The sequence below is a fragment of the Piliocolobus tephrosceles genome, chromosome 9 (assembly GCF_002776525.5).
Source record: "Piliocolobus tephrosceles isolate RC106 chromosome 9, ASM277652v3, whole genome shotgun sequence".
NCBI lineage: Eukaryota > Metazoa > Chordata > Mammalia > Primates > Cercopithecidae > Piliocolobus > Piliocolobus tephrosceles.
In genome coordinates this window covers 106,129,564-106,152,662 of record NC_045442.1, presented here as the reverse complement: position 1 = coordinate 106,152,662, position 23,099 = coordinate 106,129,564, and the positions used below count along the sequence as shown (strand labels likewise).

The window sequence follows — 23,099 nt, the reverse complement described above, 5'->3', positions numbered from 1 at the left end:
AAAAAAAAAAAAAAAAAAAAAAAAAAAAAAAAAAAGATGTTATTAGTGTATAGGAATGCTAGATTTTTGTGCATTGATTTTGTATATTGAAACTTTGGTGACATTGTTTCTCAGATCTAGGAGCTTTTGGGCAGAGACTGCAGAGATTTCTAGGTATAAAATCATACCATCTGTAAACAGAGATAGTTTCACTTCCTCTCTTCCTATTTGGTTGTCTTTTATTTCTTTCTCTTGCCTGATTGCTCTGGCTAGCACTTCTAGGAGTATTGTGAGTGGGCATCTCTGTCCTGTTCTCAAGGGGAATTCTGCCAGGTTTTGCCCATTCAGTATGTTGGCTGTGTCATACATGGCACTTATTATTTTGAGGTATGTTCCTTCAATGCCTAGTTTGTTGGGGGTTTTTAACACAAAAGAATGTTGAATTTTACTGAAAGCTTTTTCTGCCTCTATTGAGATGATCATGTGTTTTTGTTTTTAATTCTGTTTATGTGGTGAATCACATTTATTGATTTGTGTATGCTGAACTAACCTTGAATCCCATGGAGAAAGCCTCCTTGATCATGGTAGATTAACTTTTTGATATGCTGCTGGATTTGGTTTGCTAGTATTTTGTTGAGGATTGTTGCATATATGTTCATCAAATATATTGGCCTGAAGAGTTTTTTATGTGTGCCTCTGCTAGGTTTTGGTATCAGAATGATGCTGGCCTTATAGAATGACTTATGGAGGAGTCCTTCCTTCTCAGTTTTCTGGAATAATTTCAGTAGGAAAGGTATTAGCTCTTCATTTTATACATTTGATAGAATGTGACTGTGAATCTGTCTGGTCCTGGGCTTTTTCTGGTTGGTAGGATTTTTATTACTGATTTAATTTCAGAATTTGTTCTTGGTCTGTTTCAGAATTTGTTACTGGTCTATTCAGGGATTCAGTTTCTTCCTGGTTCAATACTGGGAGGCTGTATGTCTTCAGGAATTTATTCATTTTTTAAAATAAGTTTCCTAGTTTGTGTGCACAGAGGTGTTCCAGAGTAGTCTCTGAGGGTTTTTTTTTTTTTTTTTTTTTTTTTCATTTCTGTAGGGTCAGTGGTAATGTCCCTGATATGGTTTGGGGATGTTGCCAACCAAATCTCGTCTTGAATTGTAGCTCCTATAATTCCCACGTGTTGTGGGATGGACCCTGTGGGAGATAATTGAATCATGAGGATGACTTCCCCCATACTGTTCTTGTGGTAGTGAATACATCTCATGAGATCTGATGAATTTATATGGGGAAACCTTTTTCACTTAGTTCTCATTCTCTCTCTTGCCTGCCACCAATATAAGACTTGCCTTTCATCTTCCACTAAGATTGTGAGGCCTCCCAGCTATGTGGAACTGTGAGTCCTTTAAACCTCTTTTTCTTTATAAATTACCCAATTTCAGGTATGGATTTATCAGCAGCATAAAAATGGACTAATACAGTCCCCTTTGTCATTTCTAATTGTGTTTATTTGGTTTTTCTATTTTTATTTATTAGTCTAGTGGTCTATTTTGTTATTATTATTTTTTTTAACCTACTCCTGGATTCATTGATCCTTTGAATAGTTTTTCATGTCTCAGTTTCCTTCAGTTCAGCTCTGATTTTGGTTATTTCTTGTCTTTTATCTTTGGGATTTGTTGGTTCTTGTTTCCCTAGTCCTTTTTTCTTTTTCCTTTTTTCTTGTTATGCCATCTCTAGTTCCTTTATGTGTGATGTTAGGTTGTAAATTTTAGATCTTTCTTTTTTTATGTGGGCAGTTAGCACTATAAATGTTCCTTTTAACACGGCTTTAGCTGTATCCCAGAGATCCTGGTATGTTGCATCTTTGTTCTCATTAGTTTTAAAGAATTTCTTGATTTCTGCCTTAATTTCATTTTTTACCCAAAAGTTATTCAGAAGTTTAGAATCAGGTTGTTGTTTGCTTTCCATATAATTGTATCAGCTTTAGCAATTTTCTTAGTATTAATTTCTATTTTTTTATTGCACTGTGGTCTGAGAGTGTGTTTGGTATCATTTTAGTTTTTTTTTTTTTTAATTTGCTGAGGGTTGTTTTATGGCTGATTCTTTGGATGATTTTAGAGTATGTGCCTTGTGCATATGAGAAGAATGTATATTCTGTTGTTTTTGGGTGGAGAATTCTATAGATATTTGTTCAGTCCATTTGGTCAAGTGCTGAGTTCACATCCAAATATGGGTTCTTAAATATCCAGAGTTTTAAAAAATAGTTGATTAAATATAAGAACAAGCCATTTAATTGGTAGCAGAGAAAAAGTCTGGAAGACTGTGAAATCTGTTACTCTAAAGGACTTTCAAGGAGTGAAATAATTTTCTGGTTTTAAAGTTTAACATTTTTCCTATTATAAAATTACCTATTCACTTGGAAATTATAGAAAATAATGATCAACCAAAAGAAAAACATTCTAATCACCCACAACCTTAATGCTCAGAATTAATAACTGATAACATTTTGGTATATATCTTTGTTGTAAAACATATATGTTAAAATATTTTTCCTGTTTTCCAAAAATGTATACCAAATATCCTACACTGTGTTTTGACTTATATTTCAAAATTCCTTAAGTATCCTTCTGTAGCACTATTCTTACTGGCTGCCTATTATGTACACGTATTCAAGGTTTACTAGAAATGCAGCTTTGATTTCTGATGGTTAAATAATTTACTTGCTAGAAGGTAGGGTGATTGACAGGTGATTTGTAAAGGTGCTGTGTAGATCCTACCTAGATTTTATTTGTGAGCTAACAAGCTAATTCTTCACTATTTTATGGATGCTGCCAGAAGACATGAGGCTCCTAGATCAGAGAGGAAGGACTTAATTATTCTAGAGCTTCAAGTCTGTCTGTGTCAGTTCCCACTTTTGCCCAAGTCCCATCGGGGAAATGCAGAGAGCCCATAATGGATACTTGCACATGAATGAGTTGCATTATAGTAGGAGAATTATGAACTCAGAGATTTACTGCCTTTACATTAAGCAGAAGGAAACCTGCTCTTTGTCTGGGGGGAGACATTAACTGATCCCTCAAGGTTGATCACTGCAAAACACAAGCCTAGAGATGGTCCAAGTGGCTAAGTCAGGACTTGACATTCTTGGCATATCCAGCAAGACCATGATGGGAAGCTCAGGGCCCATGGCAGTTTGCTTCTCCCAACAAGTCCCTTTTGCTATATGACTCATTCCTTGGTGCTTCTGGACAGATTTCTTCTCTTGCTGTGACTCTATTAGTCTATTCCCCTCCTCCTTTTTTAAACTGAATCATAAGATAGAATATTGGTCCCCAGTGTTTTTGGCACCAGGGACTAAGTTTTGAGGAAGACAATTTTTCCATCGATGGTGGGGGAAGGGGGATGGTTTCAGGATGAAACTGTTCCATCTCAGATCATCAGGAATTAGGGGCTTATAAGGAGCATGCAACCTAGATCCTTTCCATATGCAGTTCACAATAGTGTTTGTGCTCCCATGAGGATCGAATGCCGCTGCTGATTTGGCAGGAAGTGAAGCTCAGGTGGTAATGCTTACTCACCTGCTGCTCACCTCCTGCTGTGCTGCCTCGTTCCTAACAGGCCATGGACTGATACCGGTCCATGACCCAGGGGTTGAGGGACTCCTGGGATAGAGCATAAGGTTATATTTACTACTAGGTTGAGTTTATGATTCTACTTAAAGAATCATAAAGGATAGCTGCAGAACAAGTAAGTTTTGGGGTTGATTAGTGGGCTTTGTGTTTTCATCTAAAAGATCTTTAAGGACTCAGATAACAATGTAAATGCTACCTTTCCTAATTAATATTCTCTGTATGTTGGTTAGCTGTTTTTATATTATTTTGCTCTTATGCTATCATTAAGACAACGATGTATTTTATGCCTAGTGGTTTGGTAAAGATGAAATGAGGTAATATATGTCAAAAGTTCCTTGAAAACTAGGAAGTCACTTGATTTTTCACATTTTAATATGCTAATAATGACAATTTTGCATCTCTAGCAAACATGCAAAGATTATTTTTTCCTGCTTTTACTTTAATTTTGCAGAGGTTGTATTGAGAAATGGAAAGTTTTGAAAAAAGAAAACTTTGTCTTAATTACCTACAGTGCTATAATTGAAATAGGAGGAAAACATGTTTTAAAAGTTGATTGACAACTGAAAAAATAATGGTATTCAAGAGGCTTTTGTAAAAGAATAAACAAAATCTGCATCTTGTACATCTTATATTGGTATATACGTTATTCTTCTACCAACCATCTCATCACCAGAACCACTGTTCTCAGTATGAGACTCTGGTCCTATGTGAATTTGTGTGTGTGTGTGTATGTGTATTAGAATTGAGAAGTAAAAGAACGGAGAGAAGCATTGGAATTGTGTCACATGGTGCTGGCAGCAAGAACATCTCAACATTTCCTGACCACATGGTGGCTTCTGCAAACTGTCAAATTAGGTAGGTCCCGAATCTGCTTTCACCTGAATTAACCTGCAAACCCACTAGAGCATGGGTTTGGGATTACTTGGAGACTATATAGGAGAGCAGGTTCACTTCCTATTTTTCTTTTTTTTTTGAGATGGAGTCTCACTCTGTCACCCAGGCCGGAGTGCAGTGCCATGATCTCGGCTCATTGCAACCTCCACCTCCTGGGTTCAAGCAATTCTTCTGCCTCAGCCTCCCATGTAGCTGGGACTACAGGTGCGTGCCACCACACCCGGCTAATTTTTTTTTTTTTTTTTTTGCATTTTTAGTAGAGATGGGGTTTCACCGTGTTGGCCAGGCTAGTCTTGAACTCCTGACCTCGTGATCTGCCTGCCTTGGCCTCCCAAAGTGCTGGGATTACAGGTATGAGCCACTGTGCCCAGCTACTTCGCATTTTCTTTAGGCAGTTCTCTTTTATGTGTAATATGTAAATTGTATGGAGTATGGCTTTCTCCTTTATTCTTCTTGTTGACTACTGTTAGAGATACTGCTCTATCTCTTCGTCTTATAAGACAAACCTTTAAATGATCTGTGTCTGCTTACTGGATTGCCTGTTCTTGAAAACCCTCATCATGGCACAATGCCACATCAGAAGGCTGAAAAGAATGCAGAGTAACAGTGGTAATTCAGTGCTCAGTGCATTTTGTGTAAATGAATGAATAGTAAATAAAAATTTACTTCTGTTTTATTTTTCTTCCCACTAAACCATTTTAAAGAACGATATCCTATGCTTTGCATCTGCACTACCACCTAGCAAAGAGCCTTACATGTAGTAGGGACACAGACACGCACAATCTACTTTATAATCTACTTTATAACTGAAAAGTGTTACAGATAAAGAAATGTTAACTGTTGATACTATATTTTTATTTTAGTCTTTGGCTCCAAATCCTTTCTAGTTTCTGGTGTCTTGATCCCTGGCTGTGTTTGCTCAATGGCTGGTGACTTAAGTTTTAGTTGTGTTAGAGGAAAACTTAGCCTTATTCTCAAATAACCTAGATTATCTGCTTATATTTGCCAAGTAAGCAGCCACCAAGTACTTTGGTACTGAGGTCATGCCTAATTGCGGTAGATTTGCCAAAAATTTTCTCTGTCATTAAAGCCCTGGGAGAACTGTGTTCTTAGTGCTCTTGTACTTTTTGTAGTTATGGGCATGAACTAAATGATAGAGATGCAGGGTGTTTTGTGAGCAATATTTTCTTAGCACGAGAGGCCCCAGATAAGGAAGACACCCAAAGATGACTTCAACTAAACTTAAAAGTCATGAAATTATGAATCTAGAATCTTCAGTTACACAGTAACAGAAAGGAAATCACTCTTCTTCCATTTCCAAAAAAGTATCTTGTTTCCGTTGAACCCATCCCATTTACAACTAGCCTGTGCGGTGTATTCTTATTCACATGCTATTTTTTTTTTTTAAATAATTTTGATTAAATAGTTGCTAGATACCTCATTATTTTGCATTTTATTCACATAAATCTGCTTTGACAATCTCTTAATGTTGCTACATATACAACCAATGCATTTCTCTACTGCTGCATAGTGTGTGTTCTGTACCCCTTTAGGAATGAGTGAGGATTTCTTTGAAAGAGAAACCCAAAAGCAGGATTTCTGAGTCATAGGGAGGGGTAAACTCAATTTTACTAAATACTGTGAAATTACTTTCTAGACATTGTGCTTCAGTTTCCAGACCCACCAGCAGAGTTCCTATAGCCTCACATTCCTGCCAACACTTGGCATTATACAACTTTCTAAAAATTTTTTTTTTGCCAGTCTAACAAATGTGAAGTGATATCTCATTATTGTTTTAATTTGCATTCCTGATTACCAATGTGCTCAAGCATGTCTTCACATGCTTGTGGGCCTGTTGGGTTTACTTTTTTTTTGTAAACTGTTTATATCCTTTGCCCACTTCCTATTATAATTCCTGTATTTTTGTTGACTTGCAATAAATCTTAGTGTATTCATGACATTATATCCTTGTAAATTTTAGACATTGCAAAATCATCCAATATGTCATCTTTCAGTTAACTTTGTCCATCATGTTCTTCCTTGAAAACCAGAATTTTGGCCGGGCGTGGTGGCTCACGCCTGTAATCCCAGCACTTCGGGAGGGCGAGGTGGACGGATCACAAGGTCAGGAGATTGAGACCATCTTGGTTAACATGGTGAAACCTCGTCTCTACTAAAAATAAAAAAATTAGCAGGGCATGGTGGTGGGTGCCTGTAATCCCAGCTACTCGGGAGGCTGAAGCAGGAGAATCACTTGAACCAGGGAGTTGGAGGTTGTAGTGAACCAAGATCGTACCACTGCACTCCAGCCTGGCGACAGAGGGAGACTCTGTCTCAAAAAAACAAAAACAAAAAAAGCAACCAACCAACCAAACAAAAACAGAATTTAAAAAAATTTCTGATTTTTTTACTTAATCAAAATTTTGCCTCGTGGTTTATGCTTTTGGGTTTTGTTTTTTTGTCTCAGTCTATTTTCTACCACTATAACAGTACTTGAGACTGGGTAATTTATAGTGATTAAAATCATTGGACATTTATTTAGCTCACAATAAATGATTAGAAATTTATTTGACTCCCAATTCTGAAGGCCAGGAAATTCGTTGTTGGGGGGCCCCACCTGGTGAGGGTCTTGTCATTGTGTCATCTTGTGGCAGGAGGGGAAAGGGCAAGAGATCCTACTCATGCACAAGAAAAAGGGAACACGTGCACTAGAGGAGGCCAAATTTGCTTTTATAAAAAGCCCACCCCCTTAATAACAACATTAATCCATTCCTGAGGGCAGAGCCCTTATGACCAATCATGTCTTAAAGGTCCTATCTCTTAACACCATTGCACTGGGGATGAAGTTTCTAACACATGGACTCTGGGGGACACATTCAAGCCATAGCATTTATGAAGTCTTTTAATATCTTATCAAAAAATTATGTTATCAACTACTAACTTTATAGTTTTACCTTTTGCAGTCGAGTTGTTAACATTTGGAATATACTTTTGTACATGGTATTGGGTAGTAATCCAGTTATTATATTTATCCATTAGTGGCCCAGGTTCCTAATACTACCTTCCTTTATCATAAACATAAATGCCTCATATCCCTATGTCTGTCTCTGAGCTCTCTGTTTTCTTCCATGGCTTCCCAAGTCTGCCACAATTGGGTAGTATGTCCTAATATTTGGTTGGGCAAGTCCTCTTTTTCTTTTTCACAACTGACTTTTTTACTCTACTTAAGCTTAAGCTATTTCTCAAAAATTCATACAGAATTTTGGTAGGTTGTGCTTAATTTTTTTTTTCTTTTTGAGACGGAGTCTTGCTTTGTCGCCCAGGCTGGAGTGCAGTGGCCGGATCTCAGCTCACTGCAAGCTCCGCCTCCCGGGTTCACGCTATTCTCCTGCCTCAGCCTCTGGATTAGCTGGGACTACAGGCGCCCACCACCTTGCCTGGCTAGTTTTTTTTTGTATTTTTCAGTAGAGATGGGGTTTCACCGTTTAGCCAGGATGGTCTCAATCTCCTGACCTCGTGATCCGCCCGTCTTGGCCTCCCAAAGTGCTGGGATTACAGGCTTGAGCCACCGCGCCCAGCCGGTTGTGCTTAATTTTATACTTTAATTTGATGAGAATTTACATGTTTATTACAATGAATTATCCCCTGTCAGAAAATGGCATGGGTGTCAGTCCATTTTGCACCACTATAAAGAAATACCTGAGACTGGGTAATTTATAAAGAAAAGAGGTTTAACTGGCTCACAGTTCTGCAGGCTGTACAGGAAGCATGGCAGCATCTGCTTCTGGGGAGGCTTCAGGGAGCTTTTACTCATGGCAGAAGGCAAAGTGTAAGCAGGCGTCTTACATGGGAGGAGCAAGGGGGTGTGTGCTACATACTTTTGGACAACCAGAACTTACTAGAACATACTCACCATCACAAGAACAGCACTGAGGGGATGGTGCTAAGCCATTCATGAAGGATCCACCCCCATGATCCAATCACCTCCCACCAGGCCCCACCTCCAACAATGGGGATTACAATTTGACATGAGATTTGGGCGAGGACACAGATACAAACCATATCAGTATGTTTCTCCATTTATTCAGATCAGTCATTATTCTTCATTAAGAGTTTTCAAAAATTTTCAAAAATTTTATTTTGAAATATTTTATTTTATTTTATATATGCATTGTATATTCTTAATAACTACTAGAGAATTTATAGTTTTTTTTTTTTTTTTTTTGAGATGGAGTCTTGCTCTGTCGCCTGGGCTAGAGTGCAGTGGTGCCATCTTGGCTCACTGCAACTTCTGCCTCCCGGGTTCAAGCGATTCTCATGCCTCAGCCTCCCACGTAGCTGGGAGTACAGGCACCTGCCACCATGTCCAGCTAATTTTTGTATTGTTGGTAGAGACAGAGTTTCACCATATTGGCCAGGCTGGTCTCGAACACCTGACCTTGTGATCCACCTGCCTTGGCCTCCCAAAGTGCTGGGATTACAGGTGTGAGCCACCATGCCTGGCCTGTGGGTTTTGTTACTATTTTAAATGTTGTCTTTTTAGTTACAAATTTTTTACTGGAGATCGTAATACTTTTTGTTCTTTGATATGGTATCCAGCAACCTTGCTGAACTTTCTTATTGTCCTCATTTATCTATTGATTTTAAATGATCATATCATGCACAAATAATGACAATTTAATATCTTCACTTTTAATCTTTACATCTCATTTTTCTTTTTCAGTTTTTTTGGTTCTTATAGAATTAGTCAAGATTTCAGTACTATGTTACATAGCATCAGTGATACAGTAAGCATTCTTGTCTTAAAGGGACTATCTTAAAAAATTTCTCCCCTGTAATCCCAGCACTTCGGGAGGCCGAGTCGGGTGGATCACGAGGTCAGGAGATTGAGACCATCCTGGCTAACATGGTGAAACCCTGTCTCTACTAGAAAACACAAAAAACTAGCCAGGCGAGGTGGCGGGTGCCTGTAGTCCCAGCTACTTGGGAGGCTGAGGCAGGAGAATGTCGTGAACTCGGGAGGCAGAGCTTGCAGTGAGCCAAGATCCGGCCACTGCACTCCAGCCCTGGCAACAGAGCAAGATTCCGTCTCAAAAAAAAAAAAAAAAAAATTTTCTCCCTTAAGAGTAATGTTGCTAGAAGCAAGCTTTGCCAATTTAAGAAAGTTTCCTTCTATTTGTAGTTTGCCTGTAAAAATAACTAAGTTGTTGAACTTTGTAAAATGCTTTTTTAGTTTGATTAAAATAATTTTTTCTCATTTCTTCTATTTTGAATTTTTTGACATATTTTTCTAGTGCTAAAATAACCTTTCATTCTGATATGTATTCCACTATATCATGACATAATTATTTTAATATATTTAAACATTTGTTTAGCCCATATTTACTTTGAGACTCTTAAATCTACATGCATAGTTAAAATGTGGCTGCAATTTTTTTTTTTTTTATTGCTCTCGGGTGGTTTGGAATAAAAATCATGTAAAGTGAACTGGGTGGGCTTTTCTTTTTCTCTTTTGTTTGTGAAAACATAAAACCAGAACTGTTCCTTAAAAGTTTGGTAGAATTTGTATATAAAGCCATCTAGGCCTGAAGTTTTCAGGGAAGTGAATGATTTAAATTTTTTATGCTTATTGCACTATTAAACTTCTTTCTTCCTTTCAGGGCAAACTGGCGTTTTATATTGTCTATCAACTTATCCTTTTAGTCATTCTCTTTTAGTTTTTCAAAGTTTGTTAGAGAACAGTTTATCCTAATACTGCTTTTTAAACATTACTTTTTATCTCTTCATTCTACATATTATTTGCATATTTTCTGTTTATTTGTATATTTTCTCTTTAATTCTTGAGTATCCATAGTATTATTATTTTTCTTTTGAGACAGAGTCTCGCTCTGTCACCCAGGCTGGAGTGCAGTGGCGCGATCTCAGCTCACTGTAAGCTCCGCCTCCCAGGTGCACGCCATTCTCCTGCCTCAGCCTCCCAAGTAGCTGGGACTACAGGTGCCAGCCACCATGCCCGGCTAATTTTTTGTATCCTTGGTAGAGATAGGGTTTCACCGTGTTAGCCAGGATGGTCTCGATCTCCTGACGTCGTGATTAGCCTGCCTCGGCCTCACAAAGTGCTTGGATTACAGGCATGAGCTACCATGCCAGGCCAAGACTCCCTTATTTATTTATTTTATTTTATTTTTTAAAAACTAGTTTTCTATAACTAGGAAGTTTTTAAAAGTATTTTAAAATACTTTTAGACTTTCAGAAGATTAGTAAAGATAGAAAGTTTCTATATACTCTTTACACAGCTTCCTGTAGTAATACATCTTACATAACCATGGTAAAGTTATCAAAAGTAAGGAGCTAATATTAACTACAGACTTCATTCAGGTTTCCTGTTTTTCCACTAATGTTCCTTTTCTGTTCCAGGATATAAATCAGGATACCATATATTGTGGTATGAATTGTGTTCTCCAAAAATTGATATGTTGCAGTCCTAACCTCCAATATCTCACAATGTGATTGTATTTGGTGATAGGATCTTTAAAGAAGTAAGTTAAAATGAGGTCATTTAGGGTGGGTCCTAATCCAGTATGACTGGTGTCCTCCTAAGAAATGAGGAGACAGACATGCACCGAGGGAAGACCGTGTGAAGACACAAGGAGAAGATGGCCATTTACAAGTCAAGGAGAGAGCTCAGAAGAAAGCAACTCTGCTGACTCCTTTATGTTAAACTTATAGCTTAAAGAATTGTGAGAAAATAAAGTTGTGTTGTTCAAATCGCCCAGTCTGAGATGCTTGGTTATGGCAGCCTTAACAAACTAATGCACCATATTTTATTTGCTTGTTGTGTTTCTGGAGAAAGTTTTATTTCAAATTCAGCAGTCCTGGCTTTTTATATTTCTTCTAAATTTTGTTAAAAATCTAAGCAGCTCCATACTAACATTATTTACAATAGCCAAAAGGGGAAAGGAACTCAAGGGGCCCACCACAGATGAACGGCTAAACAACATGTGGTGTATATAAAAAATGGAATCTTGTTAAGCCTTAAAAAGGAAGGAAATTCTGACACATGTTACAACATGGATGAACGTCGGGGACATTATACTAAGTGAAATAGTCATGAAAAGACAATTACTGTATGATTCCACATACATGAGGAACCTAGAGTAGTTAAATTTATAGAGACAGAAAGGTAGTTTTAATCCAAGAGCTTGGCAGAGTTGGGGAATAGGGATTTGTCATTTAAAGGGAACAGAGTTTCAGTTTTGCAAGATGAAAAGAGTTCCCCAGATTGGCTGCACAATAATATGTATGTACTCTATACTATCAAAGCATGTGTTAAAAATGGTTAAGATGGTAAATTGTGTTATGTATATTTTACCACAACTAAAAAGCCTAAAACATGCCTGGGCACAGTGGCTCATGCCTGTAATCCTAGCACTTTGGGAGGCTGAGGCGGGTGGATCACCTGAGGTCAGGAGTTCAAGACCAGCCTGGCCAACATAGTGAAACCCCGTCTCTACTAAATATACAAAAATTAGTAGGGCATGGTGGTGCGCACCTGTAGTCCCAGCTATCCAGAGGCAGGAGAATCACTTCAACTGGTGAGGTGGAGGTTGCAGTGAGCTGAGATCGTGCCATTGTACTCCAGCCTGGGTGACAGAGACTCTGTCTCAAAAAGCCAGTACATAAAACCATGAACCAGCTCCTTCTTTAGTCCATGTCTTTTTATATTTATCAGAGGCAGCTAGAAAGAGCCAGGTGTAGTACTTTCTGCATTTGTCTAGAAACTTCCTCAGCCGGATCTACAAATTCACTTATTCACAGGTGATGGTGCTGTCAAACTTTCTACTTACTATATAACAAAAGTCCCTTTTGTTCTTGCCTCTAATAACATTTTCTTCATTGTTCTTCAAAACTCACCAACAGGCCAGGCGTGGTGGCTCAAGCCTGTAATCCTAGCACTTTGGGAGGCCGAGACGGGCGGATCATGAGGTCAGGAGATGGAGACCATCCTGGCTAACAGGGTGAAACCCCGTGTCTACTAAAAATACAAAAAATTAGCCAGGCGTGGTGACGGGCACCTGTGGTCCCAGCTACTCGGGAGGCTGAGGCAGGAGAATGGCGTAAACCCAGGAGGCTGAGCTGGCAGTGAGCTGAGATCCGGCCACTGCACTCCAGCCTGGGCGACAGAGCGAGACTCCGTCTCAAAACAAAACAAAAAACCAACAGATTCCCACTTTCATTAACCATCACTGAGGCCCTTTCAGTTTTTGCTTGGTCCCAAAGCCACTGGCATAGGTTTAGAGTTTTCATTACGGCAGCAGTCCATTTCTAGGCACCAGATTCTGTTCTGGTTGTCTGTTGTTAGAAGTGAATGACTGATGGCAGCTGATCTACAGGCACCTGTTTTCATCAATCTATTTCAGCAGAACTTCTACCTTGATATCCCATCAATATTGACTACATAGGCTGTTACTGTCCTTTATTTTTTTTTTGCAGTGACAGAGCAGAAAAATTATTGTCCAAGGTAACACGGGGAGGGAGAAAAGCAGAATTTCAAGTCTTTCCATCGGTCTATCCAGTCTCTCTCTCTCTATCCATTCCTCCATAGCAGTTTATGATATTTTCAGTTTGCTTGGGTATTTTTTTCTCGGGGTGGGGGGGCGGAATGTCGGTTTAGCTATTCCTTGCTTCTCTTGTGTCTGCAATTCCTCCAAAGTTAATTTTTGGCTGTGGGCTGATTTAGGAGCTGAGGAAAAATGTTAAAAAAAAAAAAAAAAAAAAAGATATAGACCGTGGAAATTTCAGTGGGGAAAACATATCATTGAAAATCAAATATTATAGTATAGCATGCTAATTGATACGAAGAAGGTAAGCACAGTGCATTATGGGAGAAGTAAGGAACTCTCTTCTGTATCAGACTTGGAGTTCATGGGAGGCTTTATAAAGTGGCCAGGTAGAAGGTATAATGTCAAGCATAGTTTAGGCAAAGGAACTTCATGTATAAAGGCATCTATGAAAGAATGGTTTGAGATAGCATGAATTTTTTAGGACTCTAAATGTAGCTCTGAATTGTCTGGAACAAGGAATATACGCATGAGAGTGGTTGGAGAAGTTAGAAGTAGGAGGGCCCTGATTATGTCGTTCCAGGGAACTTGGATTTTAATCTTTAGGAAAGTGAGCAATATTGATTTCAAGTAGGGAATTGTCAAGATTGGGTTTATATGTTTCAAATATTACATAGTGGTATATGATTCTTGGGCTTCAGCAACCCTTACTTGCATGGGAACTTTCTAAAATCCTGGAATGGGTACTAGAAATGAGTTTTGTGGTCAACTGTTTTTGTAAAATTTGCGAAAATAAGATATTTTGAATGCAATGATCTCTTCCTGGTATAATGTGCCTCCATTATACTTTTCCTAGGCTGTGGGCAGTTTTGCAAACTGGTTAAGAGGAAGTTTAGGATTTTTGTTTTAGTCTGGGTTTAGCAATATATATTAGAGTTGTTTGTGGTCACTTCTGTGTATAGTGAAGTTGCTGGTCATTCTGGAATAGAAATAGCTTCTGGTAATACTCTTAATGCCCATGCTGCCTACCCATCCAACAGTTATCACCCAAAGACCTAGGGCTAAAGGTCGTCTTGTCACATAAATGTGTATTCATGATTTTGTTTTTCTTAAAGAAGGTCCCTACACCATATAAACGTCAAGAGCTACAAACCAGGATTTTTACTTGGAGCAATGCCAAACAGGACCCAAGAGTATGCTATTATTAAATTTTTTTAACCGGGGAAAGATGAGGGCCTGAAGCAAGGCAGTGGCCATGCATATGGACGAGAAGGGTCAAGATACAAGAAACACAAAGGGAGTCCAACCTATGGCACTTGGCCATTGCTTTGACTTGGAGGTCCATTCACAGAGAAGGACCAGTAGGGAAGTGGTGTTTGATGGGCTGAATCCTGCTTCGGGCTTGTTCTATTGATGGACAAATAGAGGAAAATGCTGGTCAGCAGTGTAGCTGAGCACCCAGGGGTTTGGGGGATCCTATTTGCTATATTTTCCATTCTCTGGAGGCCACTTACAGGCTATTTTTTGACCCTCACTTTCCTGTCCTGAGGCCGTGAAACAGCAGCCAGCTTTCTCACCCTCAGAATTTCCCAGGAAGGCCGGGCGCGGTGGCTCAAGCCTGTAATCCCAGCACTTTGGGAGGCCGAGACGGGCGGATCACGAGGTCAGGAGATCGAGACCATCCTGGCTAACCCGGTGAAACCCCGTCTCTACTAAAAATACAAAAACTAGCCGGGCGAGGTGGCAGGCGCCTGTAGTCCCAGCTACTCGGGAGGCTGAGGCAGGAGAATGGCGTAAACCCGGGAGGCGGAGCTTGCAGTGAGCTGAGATTCGGCGACTGCACTCCAGTCCAAGCGACAGAGCGAGACTCTGCCTCAAAAAAAAAAAAAAAAAAAAAAAGAATTTCCCAGGAACACTTCCACCCCTGAGATGTCCACTCAGGGGATGCAGGGCGCAGGCCCGACGGGGCTCTCGCCGGGCCTGGTCTGTGATGGGACACATGGGTCCTTAGGTGTTGGATCTTTGCGTCCCTTTCGGCAGGATGCTCTTCCCCACAAAGAGAGGGTTTTCTTTCCGTTGTATCCCCCAAACCTCCGCTTCCCCCCGACAGGAAGTCTACAGCACCTTCCCCCGGGGTTTTATAAGTCTCTAGGTGCCCAGGCTTAGGCTCTAATGAAGAAGCCTCAGCGTTGATTTCCCAGCTGGGAAACATAGCTCATTATCTTCCATGGTTTTGCACAATCTGGAATGCTTCACAAGTTGGGCTTGAGGTCTGCGGTGACTTTTTAGTTTCCATGTATGAACTTGGAATGAAGGGCGAAAGCTTTCAGTCAGTTGAGCTGCCTTTTTCTGAAGTCAGTTTTCTCCAGGGAAGGAAACGACCACAGTAATTGCAGCTTTTTATTTTCCAAGTTAGCCGATGTCTGAGTAAGCTGGAATTCCACTGTCTGGGAACTGAACTGCCATGGCGGGATTGTTGAGAAAAACTTGATCTTATTATTACCAGCAAATGTGGAACGAGTAGAAATGCATATTGATTAGTTTACCAATTGCAAATACTTTCTAAATAAGATAGTCGAGAAAGAAAACCAAAATGTATTGGACACCAGTAGTCCGGTGAGAAGCTTTATGATACTGGTGATTTAGAGTGTTTTTATAAACCTGCTGTAAGTATACCTTGAACTGTGTTGAGTCAGAAATTTCACCTCAGTGAGATTTATCCTGACCACCCTTTAAAAATTTTTTTAAAGTTTTCTATTTCATCCCCTTTATCTGCTTGAAGTTGTTTTCCCCATGAAACTTATTTTTTTTGGGTAAAATATAGTATAATTTAGTCATTTATTTTACCTATTTCTCTATCCCACACTAGAATTAAGCTCTATGAAGGCAGGATTTTATGTTCCTACTTACTGATGCATTTCAAAAACCAAGAAAAATTCTGGCACATAGTAAGCACTCACTGAGTATCTACTGAATGAATGAAAGAATGTTATTTCCAAAGAGCATAAAGTAGAACAAGAAGTGGGCTTAAATGATTGGATTAAGTTTTGTGGAACATAGTTCCATGGAAGGTTCTAGTGGTGAAAGCAGTCAGTATGTCAATGAATGGTTATTGAAGCCCTACTTTACTCCAAATGATAGGTCCCCAAATCCTCCAGAATTTAGTATCCACTGTCCATTAAATACTTTGGTCATTTTCAAAATGTCATATGCCTTTTAGTGTTCCTTGAGGGTAGGTTTGCCTTTCTGTCGTGCATAGTGTTTCTTACAGTGATATGCACATACCAAACAAATATTTGTTGAAAGAGGAAAGGAGTGAACCGGGTTAAGGCATTAGGTTACTTGGAAATCCATTTATTTATTACATAAACGTGTTTTATCGCATTATGGTCCACAACAGTAATGCTTTGCAAGATGGGCTCTGTATTTCTGAATGATCAGCGTGTTTTCTGTAATCTTTGGGTTTTCATTTCTCCGATCATCTGGAAAATCAACTCAAACATATTCTGGATTATCTGGATAAACCAAATACTGGCAGGAGGTTTTAGTGTCCCTGTTTGTTTCTGTGTATCTTTTGAGCATGTAGGCACTAGGTAATATAGTACTTTTCTCACAGGTTAAAGAAAAGAACACAGGCAGACTGAAAAAAGAAATGATTTATTCACCCCAAAGGAAGCCCAAATGGCATTAAGCCATTCTGTTAGAATGCTTCACAGTAGTTTAAAAGGAGAAAAGAGATGAGAGAAATGAGTCATAAGATGTGTGGCAAAATAAGATTGCTGAACTAGCAGTCAGTACTATATTCCTGTTTGGAGAGGTGATTTTGTTTTGGCAAAGCATAATGTTTGGTTTTCTTAAATTAATATTTTAAATTTGGTTTTTATTGGTTTTATAGTTTTGTTTGCATTTATTATTTTGTAATTCTGTGGGATTCCTTGTTGCTACAGGAGCTATAAAATCAGGAATTTGAGCCTACTTTTATGTTTTATATGTATGAGTGATATCATAATGAAAAAATTGTTTAAATTAGGGGTGTGGGACCTTGAAAGTGTGTTTTTATTTGAGTAGTTTTTAGTGGGGTATATATACTTTACTTAAGTTTATGAAAAACTACATTATAAAGCTTCAGGGCCCAGGATGCAGAATATTTATTTCAGTGAAGTCCATGTGTGATAGTTCAGTATTGGACAGCTATTTCTGCAGCAACTGCTGCTAGTGGTGCTGCTGGTGGTGAAAAATAGAAAGGAGGGAATCTTAGGAAAATATAGAGAGAAAGTTGGTTGGAGGAAGTGGAGGAATTTTAGACCAACTTGGAGCTTTCTTTGCAATTTAGCTTTTGACTGGCTCTGAATTTGTGAGTTGTCTTTCTTAGTGACACTTCTCAAATGGCTAAGTGAAATGCAATCTCTTCCTTTCCAGATTTAAAGGAAAAAAATTGTAGTCAGCATTTCTGTAGTGAGGCAAATCTCTATGTTTAATGCAGAACACTGGGAGACATAAAGAGCTGTTTAGAGTTATTAGAACAGGAGATCATAGGAATGAGATGCTTGTTTGCTGATACTGTCCTCCCTACTCCCCAATCTTCCTAGCCCTGCAATGGGAAATAGGACTAGAAAGAAATGAACTGAAGGTTTTATTTTAATTTACTTTACTAGAAGAGGTTCTGAGAGCAAGTGTTATTTTACAGTCACATTTTCTGCCATGTCTAGAGCAATATCGTCCTGGAGTTCAGGCAATCAACACATATTTATTGAGCACCTATCATGTACCAGGTATTATATAAGGAAGTGAAGACGGCTCCCTGCCTTCAGACTTACATAAAGCCAATACTTAATGATTTTCTTCTACTGTGTGTCTTCTCTTGGTACACTTTGGTTGAATATGAGTGGGCAATTTGACAATTTTTGGCATGTTCTTTATGATAATTTTATAATTTTGAGGATAAAGTACAGAGAAATCATAAATGCCCAGATTAATTTGTTATTTTTATCCTTTTCTGTTTCTAGGGGTGTCATGAAAGTTGACATAAATCTTCAGAAAGTGGACATTGACCAATGCTCAAGTGATGGCTGGTTTTCAGGAACTCATAAATGCCATCTCAATAATTCAGAGGTAAGAAGATGAAAATAAAATCCTCTTTAAGCTCAGAAATACATTATTTTGGATATATTATATTTGTGGGGGTAAATGAACAAGAGGCATCTTACTGGGAACAAAATCTTTGTAGGTCTCAGTGCTGCCAAATGAACTGAACTAGGAGTAGAAAATAAAATTTGTGTAGAATAACTGTTCACTTTGGGACTGAAAGAAGACCAAAACTACAATTACATCTGAAGTTTGACTTCAGTCAAAGCCTGGCCCTATTCTTCAAAATGGGCTGGAAATTTAAAATAGTCCTGAGATGAGAAATCAGTCCCAGGAAGGGTCAAATTATGCCTGTTTTTATGGAATATGATGCTTATTGAAATATTGGTGGTATTCATTCAGACACACTGCTATCTGCTAGAAGAGCACTAGACAAGGTATGGTGGGGCAATTTTGAAAACAAGGAGAAAACACTGTACAGGGTCCTGGAAAGGAATTGTGTATATGTGTGTGTATTTGTTCACTTTTTAGTCCCTATCCATGCTGAATTTGATGATAACTCTGGTTGATAGGAAACAGGCATACAGATCATGCTTCTGGAAATAAGACTATCACGTGTCTTTTGTAGTTGCAGAGAAGAAATATGACGACATACTAGTGATTTCATTTTTAGTAGTCCATTTCCAAGGTCCTCAAACTATGAAATAAACATACAATAAAGTTCTTGATCTTAAATACTTGGGCTATTCCAACACTGATTCCATGAGTTTGTGTGGAAAGTCAGCTTGCTTTATTTAAAATAGAGGGGATATTTCCACAAATGTAGCAATTTACATCTTTAATTTGAATTTTTGCCATTTGTGAAAGGTGATTGTACATAGTGTAACTTTTAAGGATGGAATTTTAAATCAGAAGGAAATTTAGCAATAAGCACTTATTTGTACCATTACACACACAAAAAATGCACAGACAGGTGCACGGGTATATATGCATGCATATACACGTATATATGCCCATTGAATGTTTACCATGTATACACTCACCATGCATACTCCTGCCACACACAACCCACATACCCCTGTACTCCCACACTCCTAAATATCTTTTCACTGTTTCCCACATCCATCATGCATTCAGCACATACTTCCACCCTGCCACCACACTCTCCACAGCATCCCTCAATCCTCTTGCCACCAAACCGTAAGAAGCCCCCGTAATGCCCCATATCCCTCTAAATCTATCACATCTCTCCACCATATCCTGATGATCCCCCACTTCATCAATACATTCCCACACCCCCCCCATTCCCTCACATCCACACCCCTCCTCCCACATCTCCATACACCTCCACAGAGATTGCCATCCACAGTTAATGTTTCCGCCTTGCTAACTCACAAAATTGAGCTCTTCTTTTGGTCTCCTTTAATTGTCCTTAGGGTTTTGAACATTTCTGAGCCTCCACTTTGGATGATTCTGGCATTTCTAAGATATGAATTTCAATTGCTTGGCTTGGTGGATATCTTTAGCTTGATTATTATCTCCATGCCAATGTCTACAGCAATATTGTTCTGTTAAGAGCACATAGCCACTTAGTGTTGTCTTTTAGCCAGAGTGGACTTTTTTCTGCATGAGTGTCATATTGTGGATATTGATCTGTGTGTGTTCATTTCTATATAGCCTTGTGTTAGTGGTGCTCCTGGGTGGTTCAACAAGCAGTCTGCCTAGAAACAAGGAGATACTTACTTTTCAGTTTGTTATAGCTGCTGCTTGCCTCTAATAATCATGGTGTGGTTTTGTGTCCTTACAGTGCATCTGTTTATTTGACTAGATGGTCATACTGCAAGAACCTCTTTTTCCTTTTGGAAGATTGATTTTTTTTCATTGCATCAGGATGATTAATTTTCTGGGTTTTGTGTCTTTTTAAAGCTTTGAGATAAACTAGGTTATTTCAAGATAAAATATTATCCTCTATTCTGATTAACAAAGATTAGGTTGAAATTTATAACTTTTGGGATTATATATGGGAGCATTATATTTATTAAATTCCTACTGAAAAAGGTCGAAAAAGTATTCTACAATTTCATTAGAAAATATTGTAGAAAGAGGCTAAGTGATCGAAAAGCAATATCAAAACAATGGATCTACAGAGTGTATGTTCAACTTGCAGTCTGTGTCCCTCTTGCCACCTTTTGTTGCCCAGGTACTGGAGTTGGGAGTAAAGAATCTTTGTGTCTTGGCTATGCTCAGGAGGCCCTCATGGGGTAGTCTTCCCTGCACAGGTCTGTCCTGGAACTCTTCACACATTTTATTGGGCTTCTCTAAGGTTGTATAGTTTGTGCTGGTCACTCTAGGCACCTGCAACAGTTCTGGGCCACATCCTCAGTGTAGTTACTGAGAATAGTTTTTCAGTTCCTTTCCCATGCAAATGTGAGTTAGAGATTAGAAGCTGGCTTCTCTGAAGGTTTTTACTGCTTGGGAAAACAGAAAGAAACATCTCTCGCTTGTGGCATTTTTCATGTGTTCTGGCTCTACTTTATTCTTAGTAACACCCCCCCCCCCCCGCCCACGTTACCACCCCAAGGATTACTGTGTAAACTGGCTTATTTTGAGAAGCACTTAACATGATCCACATTTGTGGGATGTAGGGTCCTGTCTTTATGAATGTCCATTCGTTAGAAATAAAGACACTCATCTTGGTTTACAGTGGGTTTTATCTTGCTGATGTTTGACATTCTTCTCTTGTAAACAATAGACAAAGTTACAAATTTCAAAGTTATGAATGAGGCAGACTTTTCACTGTAAAAAGTTTTCTAGCGATGTTGGAAAACTTTTCAGCCTCTAGGGTATGTACAACCAGAATATCAGGTCTGATGTTGGAAACAGAAAAGTGACATGGAAGCAATGACAAAAGCCTCAGGAGCATTTTAGAAAGGCATGGAATGGTTCGTGAAGAAAATAATCTCTCAGTGGGTTTAGGTCTTCATAAGGTCTAGGAGGCCAGTAAGCATTTTTCGAAGGACATGTCTTCATAACTAATCTAGATTACTGCAAAATGGACTTGGTCAGTTTTCACATCCTCTCCTACAGAATAGTTTAAACATAAAATTCATTGATATTAATTTTTGTTTTAAATATTTTCTTTTGCTTTGTTTCCACTATAAGAAGTTTTAAAAAAAGTTGTTTGAAATAGGAAATATTAGGAGAGTATCCTGGAAACTTTTTGGTTATATTCCATTAGTAAATTCCTTTTAAATATCAGTCCATGGTATATGCATATTTTAAATTTAGAGCATATATACATTTTTTGTTATATTTTTGTGTTAAGTATATTATAAATCAGAAAATTTTACAAGGTTGAGATGAAGATGAAATAACATTTTAATGTAAATTACATTACTTTGTTAAAATACTTATATTTTTATAGCAATAGAATTGATTCATAATTTTAATAAAATTTTTAGTGAGACTTATGATTATGTCATAATTTTTGAAAATCTTTGTTTAATACTTAGTAATGCAGTGATTCAGAGGTCTCTAAGTTCACTTTATTTTTATACTTAGTTTTAATATCTGTCATGGTTGGAAAAGATTCCTCACAAGGATAAATCAGTCCAAATTGAAGTAATAAATTGTCAACTGTGTTTGCTACCAATTTTTGCAGAGGTTTTCTTTGCAGAGATACAGCTGGCAATTCTTCATCTTACCTGATGTCAATTGGTCCTTGCAAACTAATTCGAAAGCTGGTCATTTTAATATTTTAAAGGAATAGGTTAAAAACCCACTGAATCTCTTCATGTTAAATATATTAAAGCAGACTAGGGCATTTTATTTCCAAGTTTAAACTGTAGAGGTATGTGAATATTTATAGGTTTTGGCAACAAAAACCACTTAACACTGAGAATATTTTCAAATATCAATTTTGAAAATGCTCACTTGAAAAGACTTTCTCATGGATTGTTAAAATGGCTTTGAAGGAATTTTTTTTTTTTTTTAAATGCCTGGTTCATAGACATTATTGACAACCAACCACTTGCCATCCCAGAACAGATCAGCAAATTTGGAACATTTGCCTTTCTTTGTAAAAAGCAATGTATAACCCATCTTTAAGCTCGGAAGTGAGCAGTTGAGATAATCAGAGAATCTTTATGGGGGAAGATTTTCTGGGTCACACACCATCTCATGAAGAATCGTAAATATTTTACACCTTAAAACAATGCACTCTGAAAATTCATCTAAATGGCCAAATATAAAGGCAATAAATGGAAAATTGAAGCAAATGAAGGAACCCAGTGACCAGTGTCAGTGTTTTTCTGTCTTGAAACTCCCAGTTTTCCTTCAGGACGTCTCAAGTGCCTTCTCAGGTTTGTGATCATGTGAAGGGTAGATTGAGTGAGGGCATTAATATTAATTCAAGTCCTAAATAAGACAAGGCTTAACAGCTTATGTTTCTTTTATTAAAAAGTTAAATGTAAACAGAAGTTCCAGTGTTTTCTTTATGCATGACAATTAAAGTCGTGTTTACTCTGCTTTGGAGACCACTTTTTGAAGATAGCAGACTCGCTGGAGTGGTTGTGTTATCACCCCAGTCACTGGTCTTATATTGCTCTAAGACAGTTTCCCCTATCTCCTCTTTTCTATGGAATGTATTGGGTGAAAATCTATTTGTAACTCTTTACTACTCTATCAAATGTAAGTTTAATGAATCTCTAAAGATAAATTTTAAAGAAACCTAAAAAGGTAAGAAAGCACATCATTTGGTATATGAGAAGACGAATAGAATACAAAGATTCAAAGACAGCAGAAAAAAATCTCTTACATACAAAATGTAACTTACTCATTTGGCTACAGCAGGTTTAGAGTACTTTTCTAGAGATCTTTCATTTGACTTTTCATTTAGTGAATCACTTAGAAATAGCTACGTGTCAGTTCCATCTTGTGGTTGCTATCT

At 38.2% G+C, this 23,099-nt stretch overlaps 1 protein-coding gene across 1 annotated transcript in view; it reads left to right on the top strand.

Moving 5' to 3' along the window:
- The window catches only part of GPR158 (G protein-coupled receptor 158), a 432,232-nt gene that overhangs the window by 23,036 nt on the left and 386,097 nt on the right, over positions 1–23,099 (top strand). Inside the window, exon 2 of the mRNA XM_023223258.3 lies at positions 18,073–18,178. Within this exon, the coding sequence (XP_023079026.1) occupies positions 18,073–18,178 (106 nt within the window). The remainder of the gene's footprint in view (positions 1–18,072; positions 18,179–23,099) is intronic.